This window comes from Phodopus roborovskii, unplaced genomic scaffold, assembly GCF_943737965.1.
Source record: "Phodopus roborovskii unplaced genomic scaffold, PHOROB, whole genome shotgun sequence".
Taxonomy (NCBI): Eukaryota; Metazoa; Chordata; class Mammalia; order Rodentia; family Cricetidae; genus Phodopus; species Phodopus roborovskii.
This window is the reverse complement of record NW_026125562.1, coordinates 4,079,749-4,092,485: the sequence shown is the minus strand read 5'-3', so window position 1 is coordinate 4,092,485 and position 12,737 is coordinate 4,079,749. Positions and strand designations below refer to the sequence as shown.

The 12,737-nt window shown below is 40.3% G+C and overlaps 1 protein-coding gene across 2 annotated transcripts in view; it reads right to left on the bottom strand.

Moving 5' to 3' along the window:
- Positions 1 to 237: 237 nt before the first annotated feature.
- Ahcyl1 (adenosylhomocysteinase like 1) overlaps positions 238 to 12,737 on the bottom strand; it is a 35,751-nt gene continuing 23,251 nt past the window's right edge. Inside the window, exons 3-17 of one of the 2 annotated variants that reach the window (XM_051177755.1) lie at positions 12,056 to 12,199; positions 11,058 to 11,158; positions 10,523 to 10,625; positions 9,159 to 9,253; positions 8,207 to 8,313; positions 7,279 to 7,395; positions 6,974 to 7,037; positions 6,145 to 6,233; positions 5,675 to 5,745; positions 5,254 to 5,348; positions 5,077 to 5,175; positions 4,620 to 4,688; positions 4,174 to 4,252; positions 2,670 to 2,790; positions 238 to 2,242 (exon numbers count right to left, since the gene is read on the bottom strand). In XM_051177755.1, coding sequence (XP_051033712.1) covers positions 2,236 to 2,242; positions 2,670 to 2,790; positions 4,174 to 4,252; positions 4,620 to 4,688; positions 5,077 to 5,175; positions 5,254 to 5,348; positions 5,675 to 5,745; positions 6,145 to 6,233; positions 6,974 to 7,037; positions 7,279 to 7,395; positions 8,207 to 8,313; positions 9,159 to 9,253; positions 10,523 to 10,625; positions 11,058 to 11,158; positions 12,056 to 12,199 — 1,361 coding nt within the window. In that variant the 3' untranslated portion in view covers positions 238 to 2,235. Of the gene's footprint in view, positions 2,243 to 2,665; positions 2,791 to 4,173; positions 4,253 to 4,619; positions 4,689 to 5,076; positions 5,176 to 5,253; positions 5,349 to 5,674; positions 5,746 to 6,144; positions 6,234 to 6,973; positions 7,038 to 7,278; positions 7,396 to 8,206; positions 8,314 to 9,158; positions 9,254 to 10,522; positions 10,626 to 11,057; positions 11,159 to 12,055; positions 12,200 to 12,737 lie in introns of those variants that run through there. The other variant, XM_051177756.1, reaches the window with a different exon arrangement.

The following is a 12,737-nucleotide window of genomic DNA, read 5'->3' as shown; positions in this document are numbered from 1 at the left end:
GGATATTCAAGATCCAGACTATAGCAGCTTTAGATATTAATGACAGTAGGATACAGTGTTAAGCCTATAGTCCCAGCTACTGGGAAGACTTGAATCAGGAGGACCTGAACCAAGAAGTCTGAGGCCAGCTTATATAAGATAGGCCTTGTCTTCAAATGGCTTGTCTCATCCTAAGAAAACAGGGTCTAATGAAATTTTGCTATTTAACCAAAAAAGGCACAAGAATACCAGTAAATCTTACATTTTAATTGACTTTAATGATTATTGCTCATCTGCAAGGATTAATATTGCATTCATTAAAAATCATTCAATACAAAATGAATATTTTCCTCCCAAGTTGGTCTCCGCATGTTCCCTCTGATGCCAGACATTTTCCAGTGTCTTTTGTTACATGGCTTGACAGAGACGAGCCCTTACCTATTATTCCTATGGACACAGTAATAGACACAGGACCAGAGGGCAGATTAGAGGGCAGCAAGAACTGGGCCCCTTCCCTCCAGCAGAGCTCACCAGATGGATCTACTGTTGTTGGCCAAGGCAAGTCCCTACTGAATGTGGTGTTCTGACTGGCTGGTTAAGTGCTCTAGGAAAGGGGACTTCAAATGTTAGCATATATAGAGAAGAAAGCATGATCACATTGGCAAGGAGCAGGAAGGGACAGGGTAGGAAGAAATGGGAGAGGAAAGGAAAAGAAGTTTTGGCAAGATAATTGTTCCCTGCTAGGAAGGTGCAGGGTAAAAGCTTTCCTTTCTTGTATTTATTTTTGATACCTGTTTCTCTGATCAGTGGAAAGAGAGAAGTAAACATTTCTAGTACCTAGAATTAACGCATAACCCATCTTTGAAGGATCACAAGCTAGAACAAGTTGAGGACTTAAAATCCCAGATAATTATATACTTAAAGCTTGTGAGCATGAAGCTCATTCGACCATGCAGAGATGCTGGCAAGCGGGCTGAGTGGCCTGGGAGTAAATATCTCTGATCATTAGATGGGCCTCTTGGAATTATCTTGGAGCATGAATCAAGATGTACTTTCTCTACCAACTCTTCCTTAAGATCTCAGTTTATAATTTTTATTAATTTTTTTTTGTGGCAAGTGTCAATCAAAAGTGGCACCATGTCTATAAAACTAACACCTGACAAGGCCTACAGTTCTGGACATATTATATAGTTATAGTTGTTTCACGTTGGCCCAATTTATCATTCCTTCTTCCCATCTATACAGACTTCCCTTCAAATAGTTTAGGTTGCAGAAGCATAGCTGCCCGTAAGTTTGCTCTTAAAGGATAAACCCTAAAGACAGGGCTCAGTGTTTTATACTGAGTAATGGCTCAAGAAATTAGCCGTCAGCATAAGCTGCATGAGGCAGAGCTAAGAAGTTTTGCTTATGGCTCCAGTTCACTGATGCTATAAACTATGGGCTGGAAACACAGGGGCTCTTCAGAGTCAGGGACTAGTATTTGTCTAGCCTCAACTCTTCACACTTTGCTTTAAAGGTTCAAAAGAGATACTGGTAACCACCTGAGCTGTCCCTCAGTGTTAACACTAAAATTTTTTCTTAATTAAAATACAACAGAAATAAATGCTAAGGGACAAAATTCAACTTGGTAGAATGCAGTTTAGTTAAAAACTAGAACAATGAGAGACTGGTGGAAGGGCTGAACTACAAATCCAAGTGAACCTACTGAGTTTAACAACACATCTCTGCGCCAGACATGCCACCTTACACAGGAAACAGGGCTTAGAGTTTCTAGGGAAGTTGACATGCACCACCTACGTCTAACCTACCTGGCTGGGAAGTACCGACCTGGCTCTTCTGAAGAGGTCAAAGAGCACTAATTCCAGCAGTAGGAAACTAGCTCTTTTAAGGCAATTTAGACACTGCAGATTACCCCACATAGAAGATACCTCAGCATTTTTTGTTGTTGTTGTTAATAAGGTAATTAAATATAACCAAAGTCCCCAGAAATGGTTAAAGACTCAACTTTCTGGGCTGCAGAGTTAAACCCTTCTTTAGTGACTAGGGTGAGAAACCTTCAACCTCAGCTTCACGTAAAGAGCCATAGAGCAAGTTCCTTTGTGGTCTGCAAAACTCGAATGATGAGATGAGAAAACAAAAATGAAATTATAGAAAAAAAATCAAAAGGAAAGTAATAAGAAGAAAATAAAAGTTATCTTAAAAAATACTCTATTAGAGTTGGGTGGTTCATGAGGACTGGTCACTGTAATGTGTCCATTAGTATCTGAAAAGAGAGAGATGGACCAGTTAACATACCTTCTACATGAGAATAAAGGGATTAGTTACAGCATCTTCTCCAAGTTTCCTCTTAGTCCAGCCTGAGGGGATTCCTACATGGGTTCCTCCTAGGGTGAGGCTCCCCTTCTAAAACTTTAGAATACTCTTAGTTTTCTACATTTATTGGTAGCTACACAATTTCTCTACCTTGCTAATTTGGTTTCCTGCAGGGCTGAGGACTGAACCCAAGGAGTGCCTCATTATGCTAGGCAAGCATTCCAATACTGAACAACCTGGTCATTATTACCCTGCTAATTTGTAGTGGTGGTCTTATACCCTTTAATATCAGGCATGGCTTTACTGAAGAAAGCTGACTATGCTGGCTGATCTAATATTGGGGAAGATGAGCTTTTCATTGCTTTCTTCCAAGTTACCTGTAATAATTAGGTTTGAATGGCCCATTTTTGTTGAGTCCCAGATACTTTGCTTGGTCATCTGTCAGCTCTGTCAGGTGGGCATCAAATGATGGCAGGTGCAAGCTGGCAACATATTCATCTAGGAAAAGAAAAGTAGCAGGGGAGTAGGAGACTTGTCAGATATGCCCCCTAGGGCACAGCGTCCCTCTCCACTTCCATTTCTTAAAGCTATTTAGGAAGAGAACAGGAATGGAATAACCCTGAAAAATTCATTCCTTGAAATATTTGCTTAATTAAGACTTTCACAGGTGCATTTCTGGGAGATTACTTCTTTAGTATCTAAAAAGGGCAAGTAAAGGGACATCTAGCAAATCAGGTGTCTTATACTTCCCCATCTTTTTCTGCCAAATTTTGGCTTCGCCTAAGTGATTACCATTTCATATACTATACTCAGCTTTCTGTGGCATGAATCACAAAGATGATCTAGTAGACTCAAGAGAGCCTACTGTCACTGACATTTAGACTAGGATTCCTAAAGTCACAAATTTTAGGCTTACAGATTTCTAAGGCACATGTTTAGTATTGTTCCATTGATGAACTTCCCTAGCTTTTGTAAATATAATTTCTTAAAAAAAAATCTAGAGGCCAGAGACATGGTTTAGCAGTTAAGGCACTGGCTGTTCTTTCTAGACCCTGGTTTGTTTCCAAGCATCCATGTGGCAGCTCAAATCATTTATAACTCCAGTTCCAGGTGATCTGATAACCTTTTCTGGCTGTGGTTACATATACATGTAGGCAAAATACCCATATACATAATAAAATCAATCAATCAATCAAACAAACAAACAACAAAATAATCCAAAAGAAATTTGAGGTAAGTCATTTGATGAAAACAGAGTAAGAATTAAAAACTGTATTTTTTTTTTTAAATTTATGAATCTTTTCCTGCATGTTTGGACCACATGTGTGCCTGCTGAGCCCAGAAGAGGGCACTAGGTCCCTTGGAACTGGAGTTACAGACAACTGTATGCCACCATGTGGGTGCTGGGACCTGAACCTGGGTCCTCTGCAAAAGCAGCAAGTGCTCTTAACCCCTAGCATCTCACCAGCCTGCAAGTTGTTGTTTAGCTTAAAGCCAGGCATTTGGACTGGCTACAAGTATGGGCTGGGTACCGCTATGCAGAAAGGCAAACGATTAGAGATGGTTTTATACCACATGAGCAAAGTGTAAGTGGCCCTAGGGAGGTGCAGAAGATTGAGAAAGAGAATACAACTTGTTTTGTCTCTCTCACTTTGGTCTAGGCTGTACTTAGTTGCACTGGGAAGTCTGCTGAGCTACAGAGAGGAATCTGAGGAAAGAGCATCTTCTTTATTTGGCTCAGGTGCTTACTACAATTCTGTACTTTACAGCACTAGAAGAATGATCAGAACCCTGACTCCATATCTAATGCTTTCTAGGAAAGTCGTTTTACAAGACCATGACACCAGTCAGGGTCAATGCTGGCTTCAGCTTTTCACTCACCCATTTTCTTAGGAAGTAAGTACACATCCTGTTTGTAGCGTCCCTCAGGTGCATTATAGAGTTCTATCAGCGCCAAAGCCTAAGGTGTGAAAGAGGGCCAGAGAACAAAGCATTTCTTAGATAGGGACATTTAACAGTGCTTTAGGATAAGCATGACAATAATTGATCATCCTGAGCGCACCCAGGACTCTGACCTCAGATAAAGGCTAGCTGATATAAGAAGAAGTCATGCTTTTGTTTAGTTTCTAACAAAAGGACAGACTAAATAAAACTAAGCTGGAACACTGTAACTTCAGCTGAGCAATCCTTTCAGAGACACAATCACTAATGCCTCCTCACAGGAGAAAGTGTGAGCCTAAACAACTTAGGATATGGCAAAGGTTAAGATATCAGTAAGAATGCACAGTACACTCAGCTTCACACACCTCAGGCATCTTGCCACATACCTGTGTTGTAGCTGTGATAGAGAGAACAAAGGTAGGAACTGTGGAGCAGCTCAAATTGAGTAAACGACCCTGGTAAGGGAAGAGAGAAATGGGATGAGCTGCTGCCTTTCTTTCAGGTTCTTATGGTACCCAAGTCAAGCAGACACAGGAGAGGCTTTATACCTCTCTGTACTCCACTTGAAGAGAAAGAATTACAGTTTTAGATCAAGACTCCAGGCTTTACACACTGTACACATCTGTGTGAAGGCTGAATGAAGTCAGCCAAGGGCAGGAAACAGTGATGTACTTAGCAAAGAGGAGATTTTTCGGGAGTGCTTCTTTTTTAGGAGATAGACAATTGAGGAAACACACCTCTATTCAAAAACAGAATTCAGGGGAATACACGGCCTTGTATTCCCCACTTCCCTTCCTTACTCTGTGGATCTAGTACCCTGCCACAGTCTTCAGTGTGTGTTACCTCTGCAAGAAGGACGACCCGTTTGCCATCAGGCCAAATGACATGGTCCACCTGAGAACGTACTCGCTCCCACGTTAACTCTGGAGTGCGGAGGCTGGTCTGGAAGAAGAACAGACAGTTTGTGGTGGCTCTAGTGAAATGCAGAGAAAAGCGCAGCTCTATGGAGAGAAACCTCACCACATCGATTTCTGTGTTGGAGTGGCCCATATTGCATACGATGCAACTATTTTTCATTCGGTCCAAGTGTTCCCGTGTCACTACATTCTTATTTCCTAAAAGTAAAGAAGAGTGGCTGAAGAAAAAGAAGCTGGGTAAATAGTACCAGCTATTTCCAGCTAGAACCTGGGAGACGTTAAAAGAGCTTGTAGACATTGTGAGAAAGATGTGTACCACAAAAGCCTGAGCTCAATTATTTGGATTTAAGACCAAGTAATATGAAAAGTCACCAAGGGAAAAGCTTTCTTTTTGAAAATGTTAAAAGTTCCAAGAACTTATTCTAAGTCTGGGACTTCACACTGAGCACATACCTTCTGTGTCCTTTTGAGATTTAGCCTGAGAGTTAATTTTGCTCTCCAAGTAACAAAGCACTGATACTCACCTGTGCAAGTTATCACAACATCCACCTGCCGGATGACTTCATTTAGCTTCACCACCCTGAATCCATCCATGCTGGAAGGAAAGAAAGCTGCACTGTAAGATTGTGTGTGTGTGTGTGTGTGTGTGTGTGATTAAAACACTGGTAATACTTTCTGGTCAAAAAATCAGACAACAAAATCCCCTTCTGAAGTAAAAGCTAAGCTAATGCTATCTTCCAGAAATGGTAAGTGATAAGTTATACTAAACTATACACTGGTGTCTGCAGAGCCCCAAGATTCTACACAGAAAGAAAAAATGTCAAGAGGCTTAGAAAAACATGAAGGCCCTAGAATTAGTGAGAAGGGAACAAAGCCATATTACCCTTTTCCTAGGAGACTTCTACAAAAAACAAATGAGTGATTCAACCATCAACTCTCAGAAAAACAAAGCACCTAATCCAAATCTAATAGACTACTATTACTCTAGCCTTACCAGGCCTGCAGAGCACAGATGGGGTCAATTTCTGTGATGTAGACAATTGCTCCAAGGGCCTTGAGAGCAGCACAGCAGCCCTTTCCTACCTGCAGAACACAGGAAAGGCTAAGTTGCCAGGTCTTTAAGACATGGTCATTGGGGGCAGACAAGCTTTTGAGGAGGTAGGAATTAGCCTTCTTTAAATTACTCATCATTTAAGTGAACACTCCAACCTCAGCTGGAGTAGAGAGAAATCCAAACCAGGTTGTAAACCTTAATTAGAGATTATTTAGTAGACATGTTGTAACAAGAGTTGGGGAGAGGGAGGCTTTGGGTAACAGTTACCATTATGGAAACAAGATCAAACAAGATCAGCTCTGAGTTCTTACTCCATAAAAACCTTGTAAACTTGCTTGCAATGTGTCCAACCAATAGCCAGAAGCCCAAGAACTTCAGTGGATCATTGCTAAAGACAATACAATTTCCTAGAACTTATTCCCATTTAAAGACATTCAACTATAATGTCATGTCAGTTTCTCCATTCTAATGCAAGTCATAAAATGGGGATAAAATGCTACTTATTCACTTGAATTATATTTGATAAAAGGTAGGGAAGCAATAATGCCTACATTAATCAATAAGACAAACTGGTGAAATATGAAAATTCAATACATTCTATACTTTTAATTCATGAATATGAAAAGGACATTTGCCACCATTTTTAAGCACAGTATTGAAAAACATAATTTGATTAATTTATCAATGTTTCAAGACTATCTCCTTCACCCAATGTTTCTATTAAGCCCTTTAAATAAGAAAAACAGAGACATGGGGCCCAGCTATTTACCTCACCATAACCACACACCACCACTTGTTTCCCACCAAACATCACATCTGTAGTCCTCTTCAGGCTGTGGAGACAGACAAGGGCTCAACTCAAACATTATTAGAAAGTCAGTTTGTATCAAACTAAAGTGTAGGGCAATGCCCCAAATAAATTCAACTGGAAGCTGGCTGAGGTCAGTGTGAAACGGGCCCCTTTAGTAACATATAAAGGAGGGAGACCACAGAGGCAAGCTGTTGGTATCAGACTAATATGTAAAACAAATCCCACTGGTCCCGTCAAGTCTGAATATACACATTTCAACATACCCATCCAAAATGGACTCTCGGCAGCAGTACAAGTTATCAAACTTCTGTTTGGTAACAGAATCATTGACATTCATGGCTGGAACACAGAGCTTCCCAGCTTTGGAGAGCTGATACAGCCTAGAGGGAGAAGAAGCCACAAAAAACAAACACACACCAAGTTAGATGATAAAACAGTACACAGCAAATCTGCTTCAAGTTCCATGCTGCCTCCCTTGATGTTACTTATTGCCCAAGTCTTATTTATTTGGAAACATGATTATTTTCTTGTCATCTCTCCTCAACTCATTTTCTTCTATCTTTATCCGTTAATTTTGGAAGGAAAGTAAACACTTTTCAGTTGAAGTAATTTACTGCTCTTCCACAAAGGGAACATTATATCCTTAGGCCAGCATTTTTTAAACTTTAAACACTCATGTCTACTTCTAGTAAATAAAGGTTACAATGATTTTGATGTGGTTTACTGTGTCTGTGAGAGCAATCATGTGCAATGTGCCCCCAGTAGAGCAATACTTCTAGATACCGTTTAGTTATTTCCACTAAGCCAAGAGTATGTCTTCAGTTTTACTTTTTGTTGCATCACATGTAGTTTTGCAATAGGCTTTCCCCTCCATATTTAAAATGTAAGATTATAATACAGCATTGAGTACAATTTTTCCAAGACTCAATCCTACCTACACCCCTTCCCCCAAATAATTGATAATTAATTACTCAGTGGAGTAAATGGGAGATAAAAACATGAGAATTAGGATCTGGAAAAAATTCCTTCTAAGGTCACTTTGATTTTCAAAAGTAAAAACTCAGTTTTATCTAAGGAAGACACTCCCACTTAGGTTCTTTTAAGTCTGAAACACAGCCCTAAAGCCTAGGAGAGACCAGAAGAATTTGATGAGGCAAGAACACAAGGGGCAGCTACTCCAGAATCTGTTACCTGTGAACACCAGTCACGCTCTCTTCCACAATGCCTCGGATCTTCTTAAACACGTTTGGATACTTCTTATAAACCCAGTGGGTTAAGTCTCCCCCATCATCCAGGATCTACAGAACAGCCAGAAGACTTCTATGGGCATTCAGGCTGCTAGAGCTAGGGGGAACTTTGAGCCCACTTTCTACACTAATGAGAGAGCCCTATGCTTTGGAAGAGCACTTCTTAAAGCTCCACAGAGTAGGCTTAGACAGTGGAAATATAGTTAAATCTGTTGGTGTAAAGTGGTTAAAAGAATTACTAAATGTGTTCTAGGCTACAGTAGAAAGCTTTTTTTTTTTTTTTTTAAAGACTGGATCTTGCTATGTGGCACAGGATGGTCTAAAACGCCTGAGTAAATACTCCTCCTGCTTCAGCCTCTCAAATGCTGGGATTACAGGCATGCACAACCATGCCCAGCTACAGTAAACAAATTTTTCAAATCATGGACTCATTTTTAGCTTAACTGAAATACACAGCTCCTTTCAATGCAGAACTGGAGCAGGAAGGAAAGAAATAAGACCCCTACTGCAAAGAGGGACTGCATCACTTCCTTCTGTTTATTTTGCTGTGCTTTCAGCCATGTGTCCACCTAAGCTTACCCTTCCCCCACCTTTCCATTCATTACTCAGAGCCCTTTTCCCTTCCTTCCTTTCTCATTCTCTCTCTTTCTCATTCTCTCTCTCTTTCTTTCTTTCTTTCTTCCTTTCTTTCTTTTTAAAATTTTTTGGTGCTGGAGATTGAATCCAGGGCTTTGTGCGTCTCAGACCCATACCAAGAAGTTATTGTGTTATAAACACTTTAGCAATAGAGTCAATAAATAAGACCAAACATACAAAAACATATTTAGGGAGCCATGCTTTAAGGGAGAAAAGGAAATCAATCCAGTCAAAAGTGTAGAATGGACATGAATCATTACCATGTTAGCTTGCCACCCATCCATGTTGACACATCGGTCGATGCACCACCAGAAATCATCTTCTGACTCGCCCTTCCAAGCGAACACTGCAACTCCTATGGAGACAGAATAAATCAGCTAATTTTCAGCCAGGCGGTGGTGGTTCACACCTTTAGTCCCAGCACTTGGGAGGCAGAAGCAGGAGGATCTCTGTGAGTTCAAGGCCAGGCTGGTCTACAGAGGGAGTTCCAGGACAGGCTCCAAAGCTACAGAGAAACCTTGTCTTGAAAAACCAAGTAAATAAATAAATGAATGAATAAGTAAATCAATAAAATAAAAAATTCAGCTCATTTTTCTTTGAGGTATCTCTTACACCAGTACCATTTTCTAAGATCCATGTGATGAATGGAAGGCAAAAGAAACAAGTTCGAAGAGGGAAAACTTAGAGTAAAAAGTAAAAGCCAAATTAGTACTTTTAATTCAGAAATTACTTTAAAAATTAAGAGATTTTGGTTTTAAAAGTTCTTGAAGCCATAAAGGTCAATTTTATACTTTATACTGCATCTTAAGGAAATAAAATAAAGTATGTAAAACAAAGCTCCTTCTAGAGCACTGTACATCAGCAGACATCTCAAAATAATTTAAATGTCCAATTCTAGGAAAATGAGGAAGTAAAATCATGTGGCCATATGAATGAATGATGTGGTCAATGTTAGGTGATATGAAAAATCACTTCTGAAAATGCAATGTTTAGGTTATAAAAATGTGTACATACTAAGATTTGGTTCACCAATATAATGCATACAGAGCAGTTTGTCAAATCCTTGGTTACTTTGAATTTCCTAAATCATCTATAATAAACACTTATCAGAAAAGAATTAGACAAACTCCTATAGTGTGAGTTTCTGAAGATCCTAGGAAGGTTCTCAGACAAACTTCAGAGTGACATTCTTCTGAATACTTAACAACAAAAATTTATTTTATTTTTAATTGAACTTATCAGCATATATATTTTGGTGTACTGCTGAGTACCAATAAATAATTAACTATCAATACAAAAGACACTGTTTATAGTGTTCTCTCAAAACTGATAAGACTTTTGGGGAGAACAGCTGAGCTCAGTTAGAATTGGGCATGTCCTTGTTTTTTTTTTTTTTTTTTTAAATGTACCTTGATTTTATCATAAATTTCTTCCTGTCCTCCTCTCCCCTCTGGTGGTGTTGGGGATGGAATTCACTGTTGTACTGCATGCCGGGGGAAATAGTCCATCACTGAGCTTGTCTCCAACTCTGCTGTTTTAAGATTGCCCAAGCCTACAGTCCGCAGGTATACATGGCATATATTTTAATTACCTGAGGCAAAGCTGGTAACAAAGTAGGACTTACCAGCTTCAGCCAGCGCTGCAGCTACTTCATTCTGAGTTGAATAGATGTTGCAAGCAGACCAGCGGCACTGGGCCCCCAGGGCACAAAGTGTCTCAATCAGTACCTATATGGATGTACAGAAAGACAGGGTGAAGAAGGGTGGGGCTACCTAGGTGCAGGGGACGAACCTCAGCAAGAATACAGTATCTGTAACTTCACAGCAGTTGGCCCACACTGGAGAGTTACACAAAGGTATAATTCAGCTGTGTGGCATAAAGTTACCTAACTATATATGAAAGACATGTTCCTGAAAGTCTTGAAACATTTTTATAATAATCATTTTACATCCTCCTAAGGCAGGTGTGCTAAAAATGGGTTTAGTACATGAAAAAAAGTAAAACACACTACACCACTGTTTGAACAGGGAGATCCTATTCTATCTAATAGCATTTGGACTGGCTAGGTAGGCAGGAAAGGCATTTTTATTTTTAAAATAGAAAATGTTTTCTTCCCTTTTTTATCAGAAGTGCCTCTGTTTTTCTTCCAACAAACTCACCGCTGTCTGGGCCGTGATGTGGGTGCAGCCCACTATTTTAGCACCAGCCAAAGGCTTCTCACCCTGAGCGCGTTTCCTGAGTGAAATCAGAGCAGACATGTCTGTGGAAGAACAAAGGATCTGAGCCAGGTCCACACTACCAACAACATTCGGTCCTGCCCAGCCAGAGTCAGGGTTGGGTCTACTGAGACATGGTGAGATGTACATGCCAACTGTACTTTCCTGATGACTAGAGGATTCACCAACAGAGTAACTGAGAGTTATAATGTCTGCAATTGGCAGGTCTTGTTTCTGCTTTATATATACAAAGGTCTGAGCAGAGAATGAACTAAACTTTCAAAACTGACCAAATAGACAGCGAGTCTCCCCAGTAATAAAGAGGAAAGGGAAGCAGTTATGGACAGGCTTCTGTATGTTCTCATCAAACCAGGAGGAATGACTTTGACTTCAGCAGAAGACATTTGCAGCTCTTTTTATCTGCTGTCTTACCCTAGGCAGTCAAGCTTGCAGCATGGGATACATCTTCAACATAAAGAAACAGAAGAAAAGACCCTTGGAGTAGTGTAGTGAAATAGAGAAATCAAGATTCAGTTGGTTGTCAGTCCCCTTTATTTTGTTCTAGTAGGGGATGCCTAGGACTGAAGGAGACCCCAGGCTTAGCTTAGAACCCTGCCACATCAGCTACTTCTGGGAAATCTGGCTCTCTGGTATTGGCAGCTACAAAAATATCCCACACAACTAACCACTATGTTGTGATCCATCACTGCAGACCTGTGAATGGTGTCATGATGAGGAAAACAGAAACCACTCTGTAATTACCATATACTGGGAAAAGAAAAAGGGAAAATAAACACAAGCATCCTAAGGCTCAGTTTCCATATAGGGAGATGTGTTTATCCAAAGTATGAGGAACTGTCTTTCCCATGACTCTTAAATTGCCCAGGTCCTGATAAGTGGTGCAAAGGGTGCTTCTGGTCTCCGCTCTCTCCCTTCTTTACCTTGCTCTGCAATCTCAATCTCCCGGCGTCCAAACTCTGCCTGCTTGATGTTCTTCACACAGAAATTGCTGCTGCCCTTCGAGTTGGTTTGCTGCTTCTCTCGAGGGGAAACCTCATCATCAGAGCTATCTGTGTAGGATGCAGCTAGAGCCAGCAAAGAGAAAAACCTCATTGGTCCAAATTCCAGGGAGTGTAGTCCCCCAGGGACTCTCATTTAAGTGAAGAGAACAATTTTAATTGCAGGTCCCTTTTACGTCATCAGTTCTGCTCCTCCAGGCTCTAACAGCTGGTGTGAATGAAACTACATTTCTTAGTACTGCAGCTCTTACTGTGATAAAGAACTTCTAGAACCTAATCCTATATTGCCTGTGGTGATCCTACATAACAGTTACTTGTGTAACTAGATCCCCCCCAAAAATGGAGAATGCTATTTCCCTAGAGTACTGGTTCTCATACTTCTACTAGAATAACCTGTTTGTTGAAAGTACAGATTGTTAGTTCCCCTGGCCAATGCTTCCATTTGGTAGGTTTTACGAGGTACTTAAGAGACAGCATTTCCAACAAGTTTCTGAGAACAACTGATATAGACGAAAGCAATTCTTGAGGAATTTTATACCAGGCTGTGGTCAAGGAATCCAGAAAAAAGACAGAAAACAAGCAGATCTTTCTCACAGCTTTGAGA